General features: G+C 42.2%; 1 protein-coding gene across 5 annotated transcripts in view; it reads left to right on the top strand.

Annotated features, from left to right (window-relative positions):
• AGAP1 (ArfGAP with GTPase domain, ankyrin repeat and PH domain 1) overlaps positions 1 to 24,661 on the top strand; it is a 384,866-nt gene that overhangs the window by 76,850 nt on the left and 283,355 nt on the right. For 3 of the 5 annotated variants that reach the window (XM_085307474.1, XM_085307475.1, XM_085307473.1), the window contains exon 1: positions 2,910 to 4,322. The exons of 1 other annotated variant lie outside the window; for it this stretch is intronic. In XM_085307474.1, coding sequence (XP_085163600.1) covers positions 3,080 to 4,322 — 1,243 coding nt within the window. In that variant the 5' untranslated portion in view covers positions 2,910 to 3,079. Of the gene's footprint in view, positions 1 to 2,909; positions 4,323 to 24,661 lie in introns of those variants that run through there. One more of the 5 variants, XM_085307477.1, reaches the window with a different exon arrangement.

Here is a 24,661-nt window from a genome sequence, read left to right as displayed (position 1 = left end):
AGCCTCTTGGAGAAGCAGGGGAGGTGCTAAAATGAAAAAACAAAACAAAACAAAAACAAACAAAAAACCCCTAACCTGTCGGCAAATTTAGGAGATGTGTAAGTAAATGTTTATGCAGAAAAGAGCCATTCACATGTCCGATTGGGTGCATTAGATCATACCATGGCTCCCTAGCCAGGAGGAGGGTGGGCATCTGGAACAGGGTGCCCGCTTCCATAACCACCAGGGAGGTCACCSAGTGCAGGGAGGACAAGAAGACAAATGCTCTGAAGGGAACTGCAGGAATGTGTGGCCTATTTATGCTTAAAAGTGGTTCCTCTGAAGGCTTCTGTCATCTAAGGCAGATGAAAAATGGATTATTCCACTCCTAGTAAGAAGCCTGCTTTCCTAGAGAAGTGCATGGGAAAACGTGGCATGGATTAGTGTGGCGGGTACTGTGAACAAGTTCCTGTGTGCTCAGAATGTTGGTTTACTACACTGATTTATAACAGCTGAAGTATAGTGTTCTGAACTGCTTAATTGATAGGTTTCAGTACTCATGCACTTAGCATGTCTTATTTTCTGATGTACGATTCTTGTATTTCTTGTATATAGACTCATTTTTCCTTGTGTGCTCCCCCCTGCCCAGCTTATTTAGAACTGCATAGTAGAGGTGACTTTTTGGATGCCTGAGAAATGGCAAAATCTACTCTAAATTTGTATGTTTAGTGCTGATTGAGCGCTTAAGAACTAGAAATGTGTTTTGAATGCCCAAGCATGAGCTCTGAGTGGATGGTAACTATTTCTTTAGGTCTACAGTTGCAGTTGGTTTTCATGACATATGTGCTCAAGACACATGCGCAAATCTTTTCAGTGATAAGAACCTCAGAGCAATGATGAATAATAAATGCTAATAGTAATAAATGCTAATTATTCAGGGTTAATTAGAAACAATGACACGTGTCATAGCTGAGATGATGAGTTAGACCGTGGATAGTTCAGCGTGAACTACTGCTATCTGTTGCAGGATGCTGGCATAGTCTGTAAACTAATGCAAACAGTGGTTCTAATAGAGTGTCTTTGCCTGTTGGATGCATCTACTATGAGAATATAACCTCTAAACCTGGAAGTAGTCCTGAAGGCATGTCAAGTCCAGCTCATACTATACTTGCATTTCAGCCAGGAACCAGGGTGCTGGTCTGGGGTGCACCTAAAAAGCTTATGTGCTCTCTGTGCTCTCCTGTCTGACTTTGAAGCTACACTCAGGCTTAACTTGCCTTCACAACTGTGAGGTTGCATTCATACTGGWGCTGTTTTGTTTTTCTCCTCTTTAAATGTTTACTGGTTTTGAACATTACGAGCATTGGTAAAAACATTGTTGATGATAGGCTTGGAGTGTACATAGCAGCTGAAGCTAGTTTTTAAGTTTTTAAAGCTTGACTACTTTTTAAAGAAAATAAACAGGAAATATAAACCTTATTCCTAGGGKTTTTTTTTTTGTTTGCTTGTTTTTTATAACCTTCTGGTGTCCATCACTATACCTGACTATTGACACTTTTTTAATATGGGCACCAGCGGGTAGTTAATGGCTTCAGTACCACTGATCTGGACTGTATGAGACTTGGCAACCTTAATGTGAAAGAAGTACAATATACCTTTCTGTATTCCAGCTTTTTAGAAGAGCCGGGATCTGTTGAAACTAAATGACTGTGAAAGATATGGTAGGTCACAGTTTTGCATGACTAACCACATAGCAATGGTTTCATGCAAAGCATTACGGTTAACAAATTTATTCACGATAATTGTAGTTGCCACAGATTAAAAGAAGATAAATCCTGGGTGATTTGACTCTTCGGTGTCAAAAAGGCAGTATTACCCTTGATCTGTCCTTCACCTTAGACCTCAGGACGCACTGCTGATTGCTAACTCATGTGAGATCTGAGTCTCTGGATGAAAATTCTCGGGCTTCCTGTTGTCTTGCCCTTATTTTGGCCTGGATAAATCCTTGAATTGTTGAGTGAGAAATGTTCAGCTTAGCTAAGTTGTGTGTTTTTGGAAAGTAGCCTTGGAAGAAGAAAAATAGCTGAGTGCAACAGACAACCCTCCTGCCTCACACCCCTTTCCCATGTGTTTAGTGGCAGCAAACCTTTCTCCCGTGGTCCGTGTAACTGTAAGTCCGTCCGAGACGTGGCAGTGTCCTGCGCAGCGATTGCAGCTGGGTGGCAGGAGCATCTGTTCTCGCTCCGTTCCGCGATCCAGCCCAGCGCTTGAGGAGTGCTCTGGATGCTGGAGGCTGAGCTCTCCTACTCCTGGAATATCTGCTGTTTCCTGATGTTGGGGGACTCAGTGGTGCTCTGCTTGCCCTCGGAGAGGGTGTTTGTCTGAGGCTCGGATTACTCCTGCACGCGGGCATTTTCATTTGGAAACAGCCGCCTTTCAGCCCAATCGGGGCAGCTGATGGTGAGCTCGAGTTGTCCGGCTCTCCTTTATACTGAGGACGAATATTAATCAGATTTACTCTGCAAAAAAGGACACAAAATAGGCAAGCGTACAGCCTGCTGTAAACAATGAAATTGAAGGCTGCTGCTGCTCTAATCCCTTGAATACCGGACCGTGCTTCTCCTGAGCAATGCATTTCGGGATTTGCAGGAAGGTGCGTGCAGTTACCGAATGGATTTAAATTGTCCCTTGATGTATTTTTGGAAGGGGCCAAGAGGACTGGTTATTACTTATGAGGACGCTGTACAGGCGTGAAGAGAGACACAGGAGCGAGGTGAAGAGCTGGAGGGGAGCTGCCACTGCTGAACTGGAGGCTGGGGGCTGCGTAACCTTTCCGCAGTCCTGGTGCGCAGCAGAGTGACTTTGCTTTGGAAGGGGGGCCTGAGTGGGGTGTGCCACAGGATTTTTTTTTTTTTTTTTTTTTTTTTTTTTTTTTTTTTTTTTTTTTTTTTTTTTTTTTTGCAGTGGTTTGTGGTTCTGCATTTCAATTTGCAGCTCCAGAAGCGCATGTCTCCCGTACCTCAGCCCCGGCAGCGGGCGAGGTAGGATGTCTGGGCTGAACGTTGCTGCCTGAAGGGAGGGGAGGGGAGGGGAGGGAGACATGTACCTTCTGGACAGCAGCGAGCCGCCGGCTGCCGCCTCCCCGGAGAGGATGCAGCGGGGGACACCCCAGAGGAAAACGGTCTACCGCATCTCTGTGACCATGGTGAAAAAGGAGCTGCTAGGGCCGGAGGGAAGCCATCCTGGCCCGGAGGTGCCCCAGCACGGGCGGCGGGGAGGGAGACAAGCTCTGGGCTCTTCCAGCCTCACCAGGGCTGGGCTGCTGCTGCTGGAGGAGGAGGCTGAGGAGGAGAGCGAGGAGCAGGACAGAGTACCCAGCCCCTGCGGCTTCCGCAACTTCAGGACCCTCAGCACCGGGCAGCTGGAGCTGGGCCGCCTCAAGGTGCCGCGGAGAGTGGCACAGCCTTTCCCCGCTGAGCTGACCTTCAGGTGGCCCCAGGAGCCAGACACTGCCGCCCCTGAGAGGGCGAGGAGCAGCCCTTCACCAGAGGAAGCAGCTCCTGCTGCTGCACTCGCCCCCCACCAGGGCCCATGCCTGAGCAGCRGGGAGCCCCTGCAAGCGGTGGCCACCTGTGGCGGGGCTGAAGCTGCAAGAGAGCTGGAGCTGGCTGCCTCCCCCGGGGGCGATGCTCAGCTCGGGGCCCGCCACTCGCCCGCTGACCGCTCCAGCAACGTGCTGCGGCTGGGGGAGCAGGGGCAGAGCCCCTGGCGGCAGCCAGGCCTGCTGCGGCGCAGCTTCAGCTTTAGGCACTGGAGCGGGGGGGAGCTGCTCCGGCTCCGGGCGCTCACCCGGGTGCGGCGGCACAGCAGCTCAGGCTGTCTGCCCACACCGCCCGACCCTCCACCAAGCGCRGCGGCCCCGGCGCTGCACTCGCCGCCCGCCGCCTCTCCTGAGCCGTCTGCCGCCATCCCTGAGAAGCGCAACACCCTGGACGTGGGCGAGGTGCTGAGCAAAGCAGACCCCCTTTCCGAGCTGGAGCGCTGGGAGCGGAGCAAGAGCAAAAACCGGACCCTGGATAACAGCGATCTGCAGCGGCTCTCTGAGCGCCTGGGGCGGGATAGCCCTGCYGGTGGCGGCCCCGCCGCCCATGAGCACCGGCTGCTGCGCTTCTTCAGTGGCATCTTCGCCCGCAAGGATGGTACCTCCACCCCCTTCGGCAGCCCCCACGGCCGCTCCCCGCGCAGCAGCTTCTCCAGGTCCAGGGCTTATTTTAGCAGCCTCAGGAGAGCCACTGTGGATGTGCAGTCTAGCTCCGAGAGCATCAATGGGTCCCCTCACAAAGGTGCCCTTTTTCTTGTGATCTGGGAGACGTGACGGAGGGGAAGCACTGCAAGGGTTTAAGTCGGGGCTGAGGGATGATGGTGCCAAAAGGCCCCTCTGCTTGAGGAGAGGGAGGTGCTGCCATGGGAGCATGTGATCTGATGTGTTTTATACAGTGTTTTGAAATATTAGATAGTGCTTTTTTTTCCTGAGGTGCATAGCCTGCTGGTTGTGATGGAGGCAGATTGGGCTGTGCGCCTTGTGAATGGAAAAACTCAGGGGGCTTCRTTGTGGCCCCTAGGACAGTGGGTGAGGCAAGTGGAGCTTGCTCAGTTACGCAGCGGAAGCTGAACTCCTGTGTTGATGAGTGTGTGTATATAGGTGTGTGTATATTTTTTATATATATATATATATATGTGTGTGTGTATATATATATGTATATATATATGTATATATACATATAGGTCAGTGGGTGGCTGAGTGCTTTGCAGCATTTGGGATTTCTCCTTTGGGAAAGATATTTTTGAAAAGGGATTACAAGGGCCAGAAGTGTATCTGCTGATGTTGGAGTGGGTGACTATTGCTATAAAGGCATTTAACTTCATAAATATCTGTCATCTTGGTTACAAAAATATGTAATAGTTAAGTGTTCTTTAAAACAAACTCAAATGATGCTCTCAATTATCTTACGTGGTTATGTATAGATGGAATCTGGAAATTTCCAAGTGTTGCTAACACAAGATGGCAATCAGGTGGGGAATTCTGGGCTTCATGAATCTTTGGGATTCAAGAAAAACTCAAAAATTGAAGCTTACTGTGGGATGGGAAGTCAAGAATTGGCTAGCTGAGTTTTGTAAGGATCTGAAAGGATTKTGGTATGCTTGACTGAGACACGATAAACTGGAAATGCTCGTTATGGAGCTTCACTGTAAGGTAGTGTGTTTTCTTCTTAGCAGTGCCTTTTAGGTGTCTAGATCAAACATTTAACCAGTAATTGTACTAGCTTTGAGCACAAAGTGCTTATCAAATGTCTTTGAGCACCAAGTGCTTATTTGGATGTCATCTCCAAGCATATGGAGGAAAAGAAGGTGATCAGGAGTAGTCAGCATGGAGTCACCATGGGCAAAGCGTGCTTAACCAATCTGCTAGCCTTCTCTGATGGCATGAGTGGCTGGGTAGGTGAGGGGAGAGCAGTGGACGCTGTGTGCTTTGACTTCCGCAAGGCTTTTGACGCTGGCTCCCAGAACATCCTCCTACATAAGCCCAGGAGGTGTGCGTTAGACGAGTGGACTGTGAGGTGGATTGAGAACTGGCCAAAAGGCCACGCCGAGGGTCATCATCAGTGGCACGGCATCTGGTTGGAGGCCTGTGGCTAGTGGAGCTCCCCAGGGCTCAGTACTNTAAATAAGCTCAGGGAGTGTGGGTTAGACGAGTGGACTGTGAGGTGGATTGAGAAGTGGCTGAAAGGCAGAGCTCAGAGAGTTGTCATCAGTAGCGCGGAGTCTAGTTGGAGGCCTGTGGCTACTGGTGTCCCCAGGGCTCAGGACTGGGTTCCATCCTGTCCAACTTCTTCATCAATGACCTGCACAAAGGGACAGAGTGCCTCCTCAGCAAGTTTGCCAATGAGACCAAGCTGGGAGGAGCAGCTGGTACCCCTGAGGGCTGTGCTGCCACGCAGAGAGACTGGGACAGGATGAAGAGCTGGCCAGAGAGGAACCTCCTGAGGCTCAACAAGGGCAAGTGCACGTAGGCAGGAATAACTCCATGCCCCTGTACCGGCTGGGGGCTGACCTGCTGCGAAGCAGCTCTGCAGCAAAGGACCCGGCAGTGCTGCTGGACAACAAGTTGACGGCGAGGCAGCAATGTGCCCTTGCGGCCAGGAAGGCCAATGCTATGCTGGGCTGCGTCAGGAAGCGTGCTGCCAGCAGGTCGACGGAAGAGATCCTGCCGCTCTGCTCGGCCCTGCTGAGGCCACATCTCGAGTACTGCGTCCGGTTCCGGGCTCCCCAGTACGAGAGAGACACGGAGCTACTGGAGAGAGTCCAGCGTCGGGCTACCAAGATGMTCAGAGGACTGGAGCACCTGCCCTCTGAGGAACGGCTGCGAGAGCTGGGCCTCTTTAGCCTGGAGAAGACAAGACTGAGAGGGGAACCCTATCAATGTGCCTAAGTATCTGAAGGGAGGGTGTCAAGGGGATGGGGGCCCCATCTACTCTTTTCGGTAGTCCTGTGCCAAAGGACTAGAGGCAACGGGCACAACCTGAAASCACGGGAAGTGCCGCCTGAAGACGGGGAGGAATGTCTTCACTCTCACAGTGACCGGGCACTGGAACCGYTTGCCCAGAGAGGTTGTGGGGGGTCTCCTTCTCTGGAGACGGTCAAAACCCGCCKGGCTGCAACCCTGTCTAACATGCTCTAGGTGACCTGCTTGAGCAGGGAGGTCGCACTAGATGATCTCCAGAGGGCCCTGCCAACCTTACGCAGGCTGTCAAATGATCTGTAAGCTGCTGCATCTCTAAAAAACCAAAATGGTTAGAAAGATTAAGTTTTCCTTAAACCGCAGATAAAATGGAAATTTTTGCAGGGATCGATCAATATGGTTTTTATTGTAGGGAAGTTAGAGCGGGAGATGCTTTTCAGTGCTACCAGCCTACCACAGATGCTGTGACGCAGAAGTGGTGCTACAGATGGACATTTGRTACTTGAGGCAGTAGGAGCAAAGTCCACTATTTGGACTTAATAACTGAGAGGAGTAATACGTTATTCGTGTAGAGACATTTCTGTGGGTTTGCAATAACCTTAATGGAAACTGTGGTCTGACCTTGRTTGAAGTTTGAGATAACCACAACAAGGAGTAACTTCATCCCATGGTTTACGCCTGTGCTTTGCAGTATGCTTACACTGTTACTCTGATTTAACATAGCGTGGTWGCAGACCTGGAGAGTAGTCTTTTCCTTGGGACAGGTTTAAGACTTTAGGTAATCAGTAAACAACATGTGCAGCCTCAAGACTTCCCAGTGAGGTTTTTTTCTATATGCCACTACCAAATTTATCTGTTCAAGATCAACTTTGTGTCCTGTTTTCCTAGGTATGGAAAAATGCGTTTCCTGGGCGTGAAGATACGGTTACATGTTGGAAACTGTTGCAGGCTTCTGTTACAGGTTAACAGGTCTACTGTCCGCATCCTATGCCACTGTCTCCCTTTTTTTGGGGGGGAAGAGTGCGGTTACAGCTTTTGCTGTCAGGAAGTTCATTTTGTCCAAGGAGAAATTGTATGCAGAGCCTCTGTGGATTGATGCTTGCTGATGTCCTTCTGGAAAGCCTAAGTTTTAAATTAATCTGTTCTTAAATTCATCTGTTATTTCTTAGGAGGTAAGAATGTGTTTAAGACAGTACAATTAGTACACCAAATATTCTAGTATGTTAGATTAGAATGAGTTGCTATTCAGCTAAGACTTCATTTTACTCCTTCTAGTGGATGTAAAATTGGTATTGACAATCTGGTGACTGGAGTGTAGAGTAATGGTGAATAATGGAGACACAGGTAGAACCTTTATTTTCCTGTGTAACTGGTTGTAAAAAGAGGTTCTATTACTCAAAACTTTCCTCCCTTGTGACACTGGTATTTTGCATGTTTGGTGCCATGTGTGAATTATTTGACTGCTACAAAAGCACTGTCTAAAGGCTGTGCAGAAAGCAAGAGTATAAAAACTTGTATTTGTTTCCATTATCAACTTGAAACAGTTGCTCAGTCCACATTGAAAAATTTGCCTGTATGTTATTTGTTGGAAATCTCCCGGTCTTTATTGTCGCCAGGTAAAATATATTAGAACAAGCTGAAATTTTATAGCAAAGAATGAAGAATATCTAACTCTACCTATTATTTTTGTTATTGAGCTTTACTTATGCTATGAAGTGGGCACGAAAGTTTTTTGGTGTTGTTTGGTTTTCATTTTTTTTTTCCYTCTGGAGGAATTTTTCTTTATTCTACCAGTAAATTGCCTTTCGGCATTGGATGCTCTTGTTTTGAGAATTGTGGAGTTAGATGACAAGGTGCCTGCTTTTGTTTGCTTTTTAAGACCTAATTGCCAGCTAAGATGAACTATAGTTCTAGGTCACAGAAATGTTGAACAAAATTTCCTGAAAAGTTAACTTTTAAAGGAAAAGCCGAAAGCACCTATGGGAAGGAAACGGTGACCTGTCTGCCAGCTAGATTTGGGGTGTGAGGAGGAGGCGTATCTTGTGGGTCTTGTTCAGTCTACGTTTTTCTAAACATTGCAGTGTATTAATGTCATGACTTTTAGACCATGGAGGTGATGTTAGCAAACCTTTTTCTTGCTGGCTTTTGGCTAACCTTGTTTTAGTAGCACAGTAAAAAGTTGTTGGAGCACTGTGTCAAAACAGTTATAAAGCTTTTTGTCTAAATCTTTCTTTAGAAACTTTGTGTCAAAAATTGCAGAGAATTAGTAGCAACAGAGTTGCAGGGCATACTCTTTTTTACATGTCAATGCTGGTCTGTTTTGAAATAATCATTATGCAGTAAGCTAGTCCAGTATCAGTACTGATCTTCCAAAAATTGAGCGTTTTTCAATTTAAATTAAAAACAATTACCAAGTTTTCTTGTCATTGGTTTTAGTAGCCTTATTTCATGGTATTCAACTTGTCAATTCACTTACTTGAAATAAGAGAAGTTCTACCATGTTTTCCCCTCTCTCCTCCCAACTTAAATGAGCTTCCTCAAGTTGAGGAAACAAGATCAGCTATTTTTGCCTTAAAACCATTTAAGGGAACTTGTCAAGGGAAATATTGTTCCTCATCTAAACCTTTTTCCCCTTGAAGTCTTATTTCATTGTTCTTTCTCATAATTTGAGAAACTATTGCTGTTCTGAAGGTATATCATCATTCTGGGGCAATGGGGTCTTAAAATAGCTTTTTCTTTTCCAGTGGTTGTTATTTGATGCTTTTATCTGGGGACAGCTTTATTTCAGTACCTCTCTTACGGATTTGTTAAGCAGAATTGTGGCTCAAAATGATAGAGTAGCAAAAAGAGTTTTGAGGATTGCCTTAGTGCTCTCCTGAGTCGTCCCCCTGCCCCCGAATTGAGAGGAGTTAGCATTACGCATAAGTGTTAATACAAATTCTCCTCAGTTTGTAGTCATAGAAAATAGAAACTGGGGAGCAATCTGTGCTGGAAGCCCCCAGTCTGTGTGTAGTTTCACTTGAGGTAATTGGACTTTGCCTCCTCTTAGCACAGCTCCTTGTCATCTCTTCCTTGTTAACCTCATATGACTGCTGCTCTTCTGCACTGGTGGCATTTTCAGCAGCAGCCCAGTAGACTTAYGTATGCTTTTTATGAGTGTGCAGATTTGGGGGTACTTGCAATTTGGGGAGTATGGTGTGAATGTACTGGAACTGGTTCCTCATAGTTCCCTGTACTGTAGTTGATGTTTTCTGGTGATGTGCTGATGCAAGCATGTTAATTTTTGAGAGCATTTGGACAGTCCCCTTTTCTAATGGACTGTCTTCTAGAATTTATCTAGCTATTTCACTTGCTGTGAGTGTTGTCCAAACATTATTATGAAAATAAAATCTAGCAGATAAAGGGATTGTAATCATCTTAAGCATTGTCAAGGGTTGAATAAGAGGGTTTATTTTTTTTTATTTATTGGGTAGGGCCTCTGTCAGGCAAAATGAATGCCAGCTGCACTGCCAGATGATTAAGAACTGAACTGGTATTAAGGTCACTGGCTGAATTAGAGAATGAGATGGATTAATGTTTGCACAGTATTGAAATGTGTGCCAGATGCAAGCAGTGATGGCCTCTGTTTATCTGTTAAAATCCAAAAGAAATGTAGTGTTTTGATGTTGCTCCATATAAACTGTTTAATGCATAATGGCAGTAATGGGTAACTTTCTGTGCAGGGCCTTGGTTATGATATGCCATTGAATACATCTGTAAAAGTATTATACAGGTATTCATCTCTTTTCATCTCATAAACTAAGCACTGTAAATTAAATAACAGCTTTTTTGTTTTCTTTTTCTTTTTTTTCTTTTCTTTTCTTTTTTCTTTTCTTTTTTTTTCACCAAATCTGCTCCAATTGCTTGGTTACCTAAATAAGTAAACACATTGTGTTTGAATGAACCTTACGTACATGATGAGAATACCATTTGCACAAGGGGGAAAAAAAAAAAGAACATTTCAAATCCATGTTGTGGTTGTTCTTTTTCTCGCAATTACTGGCCCTGAATTGGAGGAGACTCGATGTGACACCAAGGATAAGGTTACTCTAGACATACTAAAATGAGTAATCAGTTCTAGACTTAACATCAGAGCATTTTGATTGCCACAGCGAGGTAAGTATGTGGAGCAGCATGCATCCTTTCCAAGACCAAAGGAGAGGGGTCATAGCTCATAGGTGCTGCCTATAAAGGAAACTTTAAACTTTGCTGATTGAAATGTTAGCAGTTCTTAATGGTCTGTAAACAGAAAATAGAATTGCTTGTAACAGATGGTGAACCCTTTTCTCTCCAGTAAAGCAGTGAGAGCTTTCGGTTGATATATTTGACAAAATAYGGTTTCAAAGCAGTATGTTGCTTGCTGCACAAAACAAACTCGTTAGCAGAATGTTACATTCAGATCTGTAGTTTCTAAGTTTAGTACTGAAGGATTTGACTGATGTGTCTTCTGAATGAGCAGTTTGACTCTTTTTTGCAAATCAGAGCTTATTTTGATCCTACTGTTCTGGCCATTAGTAGCTTCTGTTTAATACAGAGTATTGAAGTATAACTGTCAGATAGCAAATCATTTGTGAAATACAATAGTTAAAAAAAAAGTTTGTAGCTATTGCTTCCTTCGGCACGGTTATAATCTTAAAAATAGGTATTGGCAGAGCAAAGAGTGCAACTGTATTTCAAGTATGTGCGTATTCATACTTTGAACCAAATAGGGTTAAATAAAATCATTAATTCAGACTATTAATGTAATAGTGTTGCTTTTGATAATTAGTGTTAGGATTTCCCCTAGGCAACTGCTGTAAACACACAGTGAAAGGAGATCTGTGCCAAAAAAAAACCCAGAATGGGCTTTTTCATGTGTGAGGGAAAAGAAACGTCAGTATATTGAACTTGGGAAACTGTAATCTAGTCTGTTCATGAAAAGCATACAACATAATGCTATTGTCTTGATGGAATTTTAAAATAGAGCATTTGATTTTGCTGTTTCAGATTTGTATATAATGACAGCTTTTGACAAATACRTCTGCTTTATTAACAAAATAGTACCAAATGTTTTCTTAAACAAAATAAGCAACAAAGACCRTAAAGATAATAATCATACAGTACATAGTAGCTTCCTAGAATTTTTCTACTACTCTCAGAATATACTGAAAAAGCTAACTGATGCACCTTATTTATTGAGATTTTCTTTGCAGAAAACAGCTAGCTGATGGAGGAAGTGTGAGGGACTCTGCTTTCCATGACATACACAGCTGCTTTCTGAACTTTGCCAAACTGTATTCCACCTGTGAAACAAGGCCTGTAGCACATGTAGACTCATCCGTGCAAGAATTCAGAATGAAAGGGAAACCCCTTGTGGAAAAATGGCAGGTATTACAGCCAAACCAGAAAGTAAATGAGCCTTAGTTTGTAACTGAGGCTGATTTACTTAGCTTCTGTAATAGCTGTAAACTTTTTGGGGTGGTTGAGGACTCATGGGCCACCCATCTGTCTAGAGATTCATTTTCTGCTTTATAATCGCCTTAAAAATCTTGACCAATATAATTGGAAGCAAGATGTACAGAGTGAGTATCCTTAAGCTAATTCATATCTTCGTGGATAGTACTTGTTTTCATATATTTTGACCTCATTTCTCTGAGGTTGCACAAAGATGTAAAGGTCACTTGTCTGAAGTTATAATGGAGACGTTCTCTGTAAGTAGATTAAGACATTACAGAAAAGTCTTTTTGAAGACCTCACATAAGATTTAGCCGTAATGTCAGAGATGGTGCTGGACATCAGCCATTCTCCATTCTGAGGTTGGGCACCTTATTTCTGTAATCTCTTGGTTGTGGTTATTTCATTTGGGTGATATACAAAGTTGTTTCTAACAAATATTGGAAGGCCCTTTATCTGCAACTTTATTTTCACTGGTTTGGAGATGGAAAGATGGCATTAAATAGTGCTGTTAAATAACTGCTGAAATCAAAATTCAGCTACTACGATTCTTGTTGTATCAAATCACTTATTTTCTAGATGAACTGATAAATGTGACCTTTCTGCTTCTGGACTGAAAGTGAGTTTCAGCTTTGGAGCTACTTATGAAGAAATTATTTGAAAGTTTCCTGWGAGTTACTCGTTTTCCAGTCCTAGTAGTGGGTTCGTATTTTTCACAGCATCCAAATTGCAGAAAGTTTTGAATGCCAATGAACTAAACTTCCATTTTGTAGATGAAGTTGCATAGCAGATCTTCCCTTGTTGGAAGCTTAAAGTGCCAGTTTTAGCAAGTTAGATTTGAAGGGAGATAAAGTATTGTGCTGGCTGCTGCAAGCTCCTGGCATTTGCAAGTTATTTATGATAGCTCTTTAGATGTTTATGTGTATTTGCTGGTGGGCTTGTCTGGCTGATTTGCTAGAGCATATAGATTTCTAAACACATTGTTTTGCTTGTATGGACTTGGGGTGTGTGTATATAGATATAACTGTCTGTAGTTTTGGAGAAGAGGATTCTTAATACTGTGATGCATTTTTTTTTCTGCTTATAGCCATGTGGGAAGTCACTTAATGGCAGTACTATGATTAAGACAGGAGAGGAGAACTATTTTAGGAAGTGGATGCTAAACCACTTAGTGTGGTTGTATTCGAGATTGTATTTGTAGGGGTATGTAACAGWGTTCAAGGTGCACACACTGCTTAATCAGTTTTACTGGTACTTTCTGTAAGTCCTTAAGTCATTTGGGCCCTAGGAACAGGATGTTTGCTCTTTGTGTTGATGTGAAATTGTTCTGTTTCTGCTCATTCTTACTGTTAAGCAGCACTTTTTTAAGATCGAAAGCTGAATGAACAGTGGCCACATTAGCACATCTAGTGTTGCTATTATGGAGTGTCCTTACATAGACATTGCTCTCCCTGCAGCTCCTGAAAGCTAAAGCCTTCTCTGCGATGAGCATCAGAATTACATACTGCCTGAAACATCCTCTGCTCTTCCAGGGCTGTTCTTGCATTTCTGTTGGGGATAGCCTGCCTGGGCAGCTGGGTTGTTGACCTGACTGTTCCTTATGCAGTGTCCTAGTTCAGAAGCTCTTCTGCTCAGAGATACAGAAATATTTATGTTGGCAAGGCAACAGCTTTTCTATCTCAGTCTCAAAGCAGGGAAAAACCTTATGTTGGGGTTGTAAAAGTTGCAAGGTTTCACTTCTCTATAGTTCTAGTTCTAATCGTTAAAGCTGTTAAAATAGGATGTGTGATCCTCTTTGCATCTTACAGGGAATTGTACACAGGACCTGGGRGAAAACAGTCTTGTATTTTCTAGGCTGATGACTGCAGTTGAAAAACACCTGTTCTCTCAGACCCTTGGCAGTGGAAAACAACCAAGCTACACTCCAAAGAGAAAAGCTGTTTCTGTCCATTGCTTTCCAGTGTCAAAGCTAATATTTTGGACTTCTTTGCCCAGCCTCCTGTTTCCCACAGTGGTGTGGTAGGTCTTTATTGGCTCTCTCTGGGCTCCCTCTCACAGCTATAATGTCTTCTTGTCCATTTCTTCTTTGGCCAACCTATGTGTCTATTCAAGTGTTTTGTTGTAATTCCTTCTTTTTTCTTTAACTTCTAATTCCCTTTTTTAATTTTTTCTGCATTTAACTATTTTGCCAGTTGTCCCCCACTTATGAAGTATTGCATCAGTAGGGAAAAAGAAAATTTTTTCTACCTGTCTCTGGTTTTTCCATACTGACTCCCAGCTTCATTCATCTTCCCTTGACGATAAAGATGTTAATTTTCACTAAGTAGCTAAAAGGAAGAGAGATGTAGCCTTGTTATCTAGGGACACTGCCCAGGTGAGAAGCAGATCCATATGTCAGTCTTGTAGTCCTTTCCCTGCAAGCAGATTGCTTTCTCCTTCCTCTGTGTAGAATTAGCTTTAGGCTTCTGGATTTTTTGCATTTTGGATAATGAAAATCTCCTTATTAACAGTTTTTCTGTTTTAATATTGCACTGTAATCTCTTGAATAGAGTTGATTTTCAGCTAAATTAAGCAATTATTTATTTAAGCATGTATAAGTTTGTATATTGTCAAGTAATCCATCAGGTGTCTGTCATATGCCTTTTCTCATTATTTCATTCAGTGACAGGTGCCATGGCTAAATATTTTAATTATCCTGTAGATGTTTGCAGGTTACTTGGAAGATGTCTTAGTTCTTAGTGAAATGGAGGARCTGGAGATGTTAAACTGCCTCACTTGATAGCTCTAGAAGGCRGGTATGAATGTATGTGTGTTCTTCTGTGAGTAAAGCTTCCTCAAGTTATTCATATAGCTTTGGGTTGGTCCTTAACTCTTTCTTTTCCTTACAAAGAAAGGAAAAACTTATAGTGATATCCTGCCAATTTTGTAGGTGTCTTACATCTGTAGATGTAGGGACTTGTAGATGTCCTTAAAACTGAACCTTAGCTGCTGAATATCTGTCCATTTTTTTGTAAATGGAGGTTGCATCATTATGTTTGTAAGGCTTGTGAAATCAGAAATAGTGTTGATTCTGGATGCATCTTTTTTTTTCCTCTTTGCTGTGGAAAATGGATTTGTTGGAGACAAAGGCAGGTTTTATTTTATTTAAAAGTTGCTTAGAGGTCACTTAAAGCATTGGGTCAAAAGCACTTGAGAGCTTCTCTCTGCCTACTTCTGATTTCCAGGTAGAGCATAGCTAGAAATGTGTTCAAGGCCCCTTGCTTTGCTACAGTGTTCTGAAGAAACACAACTGCTCTACTGCTTTTATGTGGTGCCCCCAGCCTCCCCCCATGTGATGCTGGTGCTCCTGCACCTTTTCTGGGTAGTGCTGAGGTGAAGTGCTAGTGGGGTCTACTGAGGGTTTCTTGTCTCTTCTGCAAGTGAGAATGGAGCCTGGTGCTATGGTGTTAGGCACAAATGCTTGAGAAACACCTTTTGAGAGTTTAATTGATAGCTTAAAACCCAATTAGTCGCATTTTCCTGCTGAACTAGTTCAGGCAAGTGCGTTTTCAGCCAGTTGCACAGGCTGCTGATAAGCTAGAGTTATGGTGCAGCGCTAGTGAAGTTTTCATTTCCACCTGTAGTCTTGTCTGATAGGGCTGGTGGCTGGGTGTCAAAGGGAGATGAAGTTCTGTTCCGAAAAAAGGCATTTTGTCACTATGACGCTCAAAAGCGTATCGAAGCCTCTTCCAAACCACGTTTACAGTGGTTTACAGTGGTGTTGCAAAGAATGTTGCTTCTGCTCCGATTTAACTGGGACAGGCAACTGTCAAAGGTGGTGTTGGCTTTTCACACCTACGTTCCAGAAGCCATAAATAACATACTGTGAAAATAGGCTGCGCTTGAGTAACRCTGAGGAAGATGTGGCTTAAGCATATAAAAAGTGGTTAGTTTTATGTGCTGTTTGTGTGACTTGTATTAATGAAGGAAAACAATGCAGAGTGTCAGCTGTTTTTCGTAAAGGATGATGCTGACTTTCTCTTTAGGGATTGACCCTTGGATCTTTCCTGCTTACTCCCAGCACGGCTCTCTGGGGTGGTTAAATCTGAGTTGCCCCTAGATCTTCTTGAGACGTGGAATAAGTTAGGTGTCAGCTAAATGCCAGTGAATGTTAACAGTTCCACTTGAAGTAACTTTTATCTCTTGTTCACTTCTAATTAGTTAAAAAAAAATCTAAGCATAATTTATGTTAGAGAAATACTTAGATATCAAAGATAGCTGAAAAGTCCAGGCTTAGTGCAGATAGTGATATTTGATCTTGTAATCTTGCCCTGAATGAAGAATGAAGCTAGTAATACAGATGAACTTCAGATTTTGAGTTTGATAGAAATGATGCGGTCTGGGAGAGGATGTGAGGTTATCAAGAATTTATTTTGAGTTTCAGTTTAAGAATCTGCCAAGCTTCCGGAGTCCTGACAAAATAAGTTATTTTTACTCCGTTGTAGCATGAATATGTCTTAAACACTGTTTTCACTCTTCTGTACTTTTTAATACTTAGGTGATTAGGCCATGTATTTTAGATATTATTTATCATACATGTTCTACATGTCTTTTCACTTTGTAAATAATTTTATATATTTAATTTTTTAGGCATTGCCATCTTAGGGGAACAATCTGCACAACTAAGGACAGACAGCTAAGGAAGAAATATTGGTGGAATGGCTATGTTTGAGCCCCTTTTTTCCCCCTGCRCTTTGCCCTGTATGGCCTGTGGATGAAGGGGTTATGTGAGTGGAGGATGCTCCCAATGTTCCAGAATGCTTAATGTCTAATTGATTTATTTTCACTTTCATATTCATTCGGCTTTGGTTCAACCCCATTCCAAGCATTAGAGCAGTTACATAGTGTTCAGTGTTTCCATAATGTAGTATAGAGGTGCAAGGAGAGTACTGGCGTACTTTCCTGCATTGGAGTGCAGAAACAAGGACTTAAAACTGTGACGAGGAGGAGGAAATTATGGGACCATAGGTTAGAAATATTTGGAAAGAAGCCTATTGATAGGAACAAACTAAAGCTATTTGGAGTGACTTGAGRTAAAATTAGTCTGAAGTAGTTGCAAACATAAAATTAGAGAATGCAAGACTTGGAAATAGCCTAGGTTCAGATCAGATAAATGAGATGTGTTTGGACCCCTGACTGCGTATAAAGATATTCAAGTAGGCTTGGTGCTTGCCTGACTGATGTAGGTATGGAAATATTGGAAGTACATTTAGTCATATAGAGAACTTCGTTGTGGGACTCTTTCACCTCTCTTTGCCCTTCTTATCTTACAATCTTGGGCACAGAATGAGTGGAAATTACAGAAGCAAAACCATCCCATTGATTTATTTTCTGTTCAGACTTAAATTGTGTTAGAAGTTTTTTAACTTACAGCAGTTTGCCTCTCTCTCCTCAGTCAGGCAGCTTCATATTGGTGAGAGGCCTGTAGTAGCACTTACTTATTCAAGATATTTTGGTGTCTGTGCAAGTGAATTACCTGTTAATTTAGTTAACCTCCAGCTGTTTGAATTGACTCTGTTTCTAACCCAAAGGGAGGAGACTTATAAGTGCTAGAGGCTGGTCATAGGGCATTGCAGTCATCTTAAGCCTTGTTTTAACTGTAACTTCCTTCCAACACTGATACTAATTGATACAACTGAAGAACTTTTTTTTTTTTTTTTCCAAAAAAAGCATTTTGTGCTAATTGCAAGTTAAATTTCTTTTTCTGCTTTAGGAGCTAAATGACTTTTTTTTTCAATCTGATTGTGCTGGTAAGATAAAAACAAAATGGTTGCTATGGTATTGTGGTGCTGTAAAACTATATAGCTTGTAGTACGGCGAGCGATGTTGTTCCACATATCTATGCTTTGGAAATCAGGGTGGGGGAGAGAGCCCATTTTCTTTCATAAGGTTGGTCGGCTGTGTGGCCTTCTGCTGACGATTCTGTGGAGAGAAAATACATGTTTCTGTTGTGTTTGCTAAGTTACGCTGTAGTGATTAAACTTTGCCTGATGCAGAATTTCCTCTCTCTTGGATTATTTGCAAATCGAGATCAACTTTACAGTGGCAGAGCAAACACCGAAGCCAGGCGTGGTGTGTAGTTGGCACTGCGGGCACTTGGTTCTTGTGGGCTGGAGTTGCAAGGAACGTGCTTGGACTACTCACTGTAAAGGAGAGCCCTGCGTTCAAAGGTTGAGAGCAGCAGGGCAGGGTTGCAAAGGAGAGCCAGAACCTTGCTGTGGTTTTCTAGCTAAAGTAGCTCTTGAAAAGGACTATAACAGAGCCTAGACTCTGAAAGAAGTAAAAAAGTTTTTATTTAAGGTTATTTGAGAATAGTTAACAGCCCAAAACAGCCTAACCCATATTAGCAGCTTACTAACAGAGATGTAACAACTTTTCTTCAGAGACAATAAGGATTAAAGTATGGATCTGTTTGTGTCGCTCGGGTACAGATAGCATCTTCCAGGGTCATCTTTCAAACAGTGGCTTCTTGCATTTCAAGTAGTCCTGATCCAGGTTGTCCTCAGTAAAAGAGCAGGACTCTACAACCATTTATGACTTATTCTAGATTTTCCACATCATAAGGCTATCAGCCAGAGTAGCCACTAGTATTTTCTTTATCTAAACTAGATGCTTTCTTCAAGAAGAGAAACTTGCTGCTGATGGATTTTACCAAAGTTGTCTATGGACAGTTTTAATCTGACACATTCAAAAGTGTTCCTGATGCAAAGAGCAGTGAAATACTATGACTTAATTCAGGTCCTTCTCAAGTTGTGGAGTAAGTTCGAAGGTTTGAGAGGATCAAGAAACTGGTGGTGCTTTTTATCTGGAGATTGAGAAGTCTGTCAGTGCTCTTCATTACCCCCTCTTCTTCCAGTCCCTTGCAGAAATTCATTCTCAGAAAAATTCCCTAAATTCTTGTTGGCTATCCATCCCTGTTGCAGGAGAAAGATACTGCAGAGCCAGGTGCTGTGACATTCTTTCTGTCTCGTGGCATTTCTCTCTGCTTCACACAACCACTAGAAAATGCATAAAACTGATGCGCTGCTTGTTCACCATCCTAAGAGCTCCAGTGATACATGGCAGCATCTGGGGAGCAGGACAAACTTTTCCGGGAATTAGTTCGGTAGGGACAAACAGGCAGTTGCTTTTAAAATCAAAGGACTCAAGAGTGAAGTGGGTTTTAGTTGCTGTGTTGTGTACAATTTTGCTTTCAGTAACGGTTAAGTGATATTATATTAAGTTCTTATGGTTGTGCAGCCTTTTCTCATCAAAACTGAGGTTCAGTTGCAGATTGCCTGCATTGAGTTGTATGCTCACATACGGTATGCCAAACCTGTGACCCAAACTTAGCTTTGAAATCCCTGTAGTTCCTAATGTGCTTGTGGCTCTTCACCTAGGAATCCTTTTCCTCAGATGAACTGGAAAAGAAATAAGCACTCTGAAGGAAATTGTTCCCAGAGTGACCCAGTAACTTCTAAAAGGAGTGAGAAGCATAGGCAACATGCACCAAATTTTTGTGCAATAGCCTCTTCCAATGACTTTTTGTTAGAAGGTGTTGGGACTGCTACTCTTTATACTTACAAGGTATGTTCCTGTCACAACTTGTCTTAATCTCTACCCTTGCAAAGTATGTAAGGAATTGCCTGATAACAAATCCCTTTCCATCCCCAAACAGAGAAATCAAGTGCGTTTTAAGCATGCCTGTTAACTTGTATTTTTAGGGCCCCTGGTTTGAGACTTGGACTGTAATGAACCTTACTTTTTTTTTTTATTTAGCATGGATAAAATATGAAAAAGACAGAATATCTGTTTTATGATAAAGTACTGCTGATGCAAGCTGTTCATGTCCGGGGGCAATGGTTGCATTTGGTAGTAGAAGATGCAGTAGGTTATTACAGACTGTTCACTTACAAAAATGCACATAATCCTGTTTCCATGAGCACAAGATTTAAAACAGTCTTTGCTGTGGTTCTGTTTTCTTTTCAAGGTCAGTTTTCTGTCCCAAAATACTATGCCGTAAGTGAGTTGCTGGTGGTTTCTGAAGTGTGTGTGTGTGTGGGAAGGGGGAGATGATGATGGGGGGCTGTTTTCTTTTTTTTTTCCTCTCTTTTCTGGCTTTTCCATTCCTCTACTCTCTTGTGTCTACATATCCATCTCCTTGCCAGCCTGGCTGCACAGCTGCTGCTGAGCCAGTTGTCTATTCCAGGGCCAGGTGGTTACCAGAACCCTGAGCAGCTAGTCAGGAGGCGTTAGCCAAGCTGCAGGCCAAACTGGCAGAGGTAGGAATTCCTCCCTTTGGACAGTGGTTTTTTAGTCAGAAAAATAGAGGGATTTAGCTGTTCATTCCCTTACTGTACAGGGGAGGGACTGCTGTACGTGAGAACTTCAGTGAGGATTGTATGAACTTTGCAAAACCTCTAAAATAGTAGCATAGCATAGCTGAGGTCCAAATTGCTCAGTGCGCAGAATTACTAGTAGCTCCATTCTTGTGTAGTGGACACACACCGTTACCAGAGCTTTACATGGTTCCAACCTGGTGCAAAAGCTTGTTCTTTTTAGTGCAAGCTGAGAGGGTGTTCCCCCGCTGTCCCTTCCTCTCCGGAGCAATTCTAGGAATGTGTCACTGTAGTCATCCCAGTAGTGCTGTCCTTCGTCTATCGCAGTTGTACCAGCGTGACAGACAGCTCCAGTAACGCGGGCTCTCTTTAGGGGAGGATAGTGGACATGTCTGAGTAAAAGCCAGGTAGACATCACAGCTATGTTTAAAAAAAAAAAAAAAGAGTGTGAGAGAGAAAAATCTATTTTTTTTGTGTGTGTGTGTGTATTATGTTTATTAAAATGGAATTCTTTGTGTCATTTTGGTCGCTCACTCAGTTTTACCTTTAATAAATACTTCAGTAGCAGCCCTGTGTGTTGGATGCGAGCTCAGGGAACTTGATGGTACGGTGTATAGTGGATGAATGATCAATGGGGGACTTGTATCTTCTGAAATGTTGCCAAGTGCTTTGTTTATTTTAGAAGCTTGTCATAGCAAAATGGGCAATGTTCCTCCTATCTGCTGGTTGGTTCCAGTTCTTCAAAAATTAACTCATAATCTTATGACCTTTTAATGGGTGTTTTTGGAGTGTGTAGAAAACTGTTTAGCGTACTCTTTACTTTGGTCCTTCAATCATTTTCTTTTTACTGGTGTGACTGCATGTGGTAGTTTGAAGGAAGCTCTGTTTCAGAGCTGACATTGCTTCTGTCTGGAAAGATGTTTCCACTGTTCTAATAAGATACTTGCTCATGAAACTCATTGTGCCACTGCTTTGAAAAGGAATAGCAGTGTTGGCATTAGCATTTCATGAGTGGACTTGTCCTGGATGTTCTGTGTATAGTAAGGTGAAGTGGAAGATGTCTCTAAACAAGCAGATTTTATTCAGTTTCTTTAGACCAGGAATAATACTTAATTGTACAATGAATTAGGATGTCAAACGTTTTGCAGAATATTTCCACGTTTATCAAATATTCATGGGCAATAGAAAATACAAATACTTATGTACCATTTGAATACCATTTCTGTTGTGTAAGGCATTTATAACTAGTATTACTCTCTGCTTTCAGATGAACTCAGGTCTTTGGTTCAGTATTTGTAATTTCTTGTTTTACTTGATTTGCTCAGAATTCTTCTTCCTGAGATCAGCTGAATGGTTTTCAGGTGCTTTAAACATCCGTTCTCTCACATCCTTAATGACATACGTGTACATTTAGCTTGTCCTAGCAATTTCTTATTTTTGGACTTGGACATAAACTGTGTTCTTAAGGGGACTTCATGCCTTTATCAAGGAGATTTTAACCTGACCAGTGGTATTGACTGCCAGTAAAGGTGCTCTGGGCTGTTTGCACAATTGGTGTTTGCTGCTGACCACAACCATGGTGGCATTGGGCAGTTTCCTGCAATCGGCTAGCTATGATGATGCAGAAAGGTGGCTGTAACTATTCCGAAGTGGTCTCCTTAGTTCTCTGATGAACTTCTGTGGGTTTCCTACAGCAGCCAAGTTGTCGTCTTTTTGCTCAGTTTGCAGTGGGACAGCAGTACTTGCCTGTCTGTTGTTGATCCCCTTGATGTGTTGAGTTTGTTGACCAATGTGGTCAGCCAGTAGCATTGGCTACAAACCACCCCAGGTGTCTTAGTGGTAGTGATTTTGAGGTGCTGGCGTAAAGGAAAACCCTGCTACTTTCAGCTTGGAGATTTTCAGGGCACAGGATGCACTCCCTATCCTTTACATACAGGGATCCTACTTCTTAGTTAGCAGATGGATCTAGATTAGTTTCAAATGATTGCATACCTCCCTCTCTGTATTAACAATGAATCCACTACAGAACAAAGTTTCATAGTTCAGCTTCCTAGTTCAATCTGTATGTAACTTCCAGTAAGGGATTTCCCTGATGCRCGAAGACTACTCTTATTTGTGTTCAAGCTGCTTGAGTTTGGCAGATGTGTCAGCATTTGTATCCTTTTCAGCTGACTTAAGGAAATTTTTTTTWAAAAAAATCTTTGCTACGTTTTTTATGGTTTAGCATCTTATCTATTTAGATATCTGTATTTTTATATGTAGATAGATAGTAATAGCTATCCTTATGCATAATATTTATATAAATCTCTCTATGCACTATGTAACTCTCTCTATATTGCTTTATGCACAGAAATATATATGCCTATGCCTTGAAATGCAAAACTTCTAAAAGTCTGGTTCCAGTGTCTGTATTCTAAGCAAGCTGCTGTTTCTTTTTTGGGGGGGAAGCTTGAAATACAAGGAAGTTTGGAGATATGATAGTACCTGTGTTCAGCTTCAGACCATGAAATCACTTTGAATCAGTTCTGCTGCCATCATTTTTTTTCTCATGCTTGCACAGTAGAATATCCACCCAATGGTATAATATTAGGAAAATATGATTTTGGAACCAATAACATTAGCTGAAGGTTCACAGGTGTTGAAATGTACAGTCTTTTAGCTTTCACAGTTTTTCCTTTTTGATGTCCCTTTCCTCCCCTCACCCCCCCTCAGATGTCTTGAGCTTAGGACAGCAAGCGGCTTTTGTGTTTGAAAACTTCTGTAAGATGTCAGGGACCCTTCTGGGCCATGTCTTTGGACACACTTTGTGAGGAGTACATAAAGCTGAGACAGTTCATTTAAATAAAATTTGAATTACCGTGTAGTGCTCTCAGTCTTTGAGCTTCCAGTCAGGTATGAAACTTTAGGAGTTAAGAGTATCATTTAATTTTTATAGCAGACTTGAGATAGAAACTAAGATGACCTCAACTTTTTATAATCTGAGAGAAGATTTAAGCRTTGGGTATTTTTTGAGAGCTGCTGTGGCAATCGTATTGCAATTCTGGAGAACTATTACTACTTCTGAGCCTGCAAGAGTTTGACATGGCAAACGAAGTATTTTCATTAAAAGATCTCTGTCTCCTACTGGAGCTGTACGAATGTGTTCAGAATGTGCTGGAGCTGATGGTAGGGCAGCTCATGTGGAAAACAAAACATAAAGATCAAGTTTTCAGTAAGCTTTTGTGCTATTTGTAGCATTTGTTCCTCAGCACATTATAAATCGCTTCTTGAAATAGTTTGGAAATTGCTGAAAAGAACTTCAACAACCTTCAGATTCCTGCAAGCAGAAAGTAGCCTCTGCTGGAGGAGCTCTGTAGAAATGGCTTCGTAGTTCTCCTTGGTTGCTGATTTTATGTTTCAGGGAAACTGGGAGATTTTTGTGCTTAGGAATAGTTCAGGCACAGGTTTAGGTGCTGCTCTTTTGAGAAGACTCTTCCTTTGGCTTAGCTTGAGGGTCTTAGATGTTGATATTTGGCACAACTATTCAGATTGTTTTACTGCAATGTTATGATATATTTAATCTTGAGTATTTATACGAGTAGGGAATGGGGTAGATGTCTTGTTTGTATACTGGAACAGATGACTTACTTTCTGGAAGCCTTAATTGGGGAATGTTTTCATATTAACTTCAATGTACTTAACACTTACTGTATGTCTGTACTGAACAACAAGCTAGGATGCCAGCTTTCAAAGATTATGTCTTCATGCAAATATTGTCAAGTATATTGCTTATCTTTCCTTTTGCTTTCCTTTTGCTTATGCAGAACAGCCTGGAATTCCTAATCTGGCTCATCTTTGAAACTTTTATATTACATTAAAATGAATAAATGGATGGCACCGTCATCTTTCTTTTTTTTTAATACATTTTCCAGCAGTATCCTTTGAAATGTGGCAGTATTTTCAACATGGTGCTATTGATTTGGTCAAAATAGTCAATAAAGATAGTAGAGCTTTTTCTACTTAGTGTGTGAAGATAGCACATGTGACTCTGCAGACTGACTTTTTATCTGTGTGTAGCTATTTGCCTTTCAACTTGCATAAGCTTTCTTTTTCTCTAGTCAAAAATGATTCCTGGTTTGGCTGTTTTCATTTGTTCTGGGTTGCAGCTGTCTAGTTCTCTTGTCATTCTAGAGACAACTTTTTGTGGTTGCTTCCTTTGAGATGCATCTCCAACCATCTGCTGATGGTTGTCCAGTTGAATAAGCAGCAGAACTGGTCTTTTTGGGTCATTTTAGTCTTGATTTATTTTGTGATACTTATACGTTTGTTGCCCTCATAAATGGTGAGATTTCTG

The sequence above is a fragment of the Rhea americana genome, unplaced genomic scaffold (assembly GCF_003343005.1).
Source record: "Rhea americana isolate MKP2758 unplaced genomic scaffold, rheAme1 scaffold_259, whole genome shotgun sequence".
NCBI classification, from domain to species: Eukaryota; Metazoa; Chordata; class Aves; order Rheiformes; family Rheidae; genus Rhea; species Rhea americana.
The sequence above is the reverse complement of the archived record's forward strand: the minus strand, read 5'-3'. Positions and strand labels throughout refer to the sequence as shown.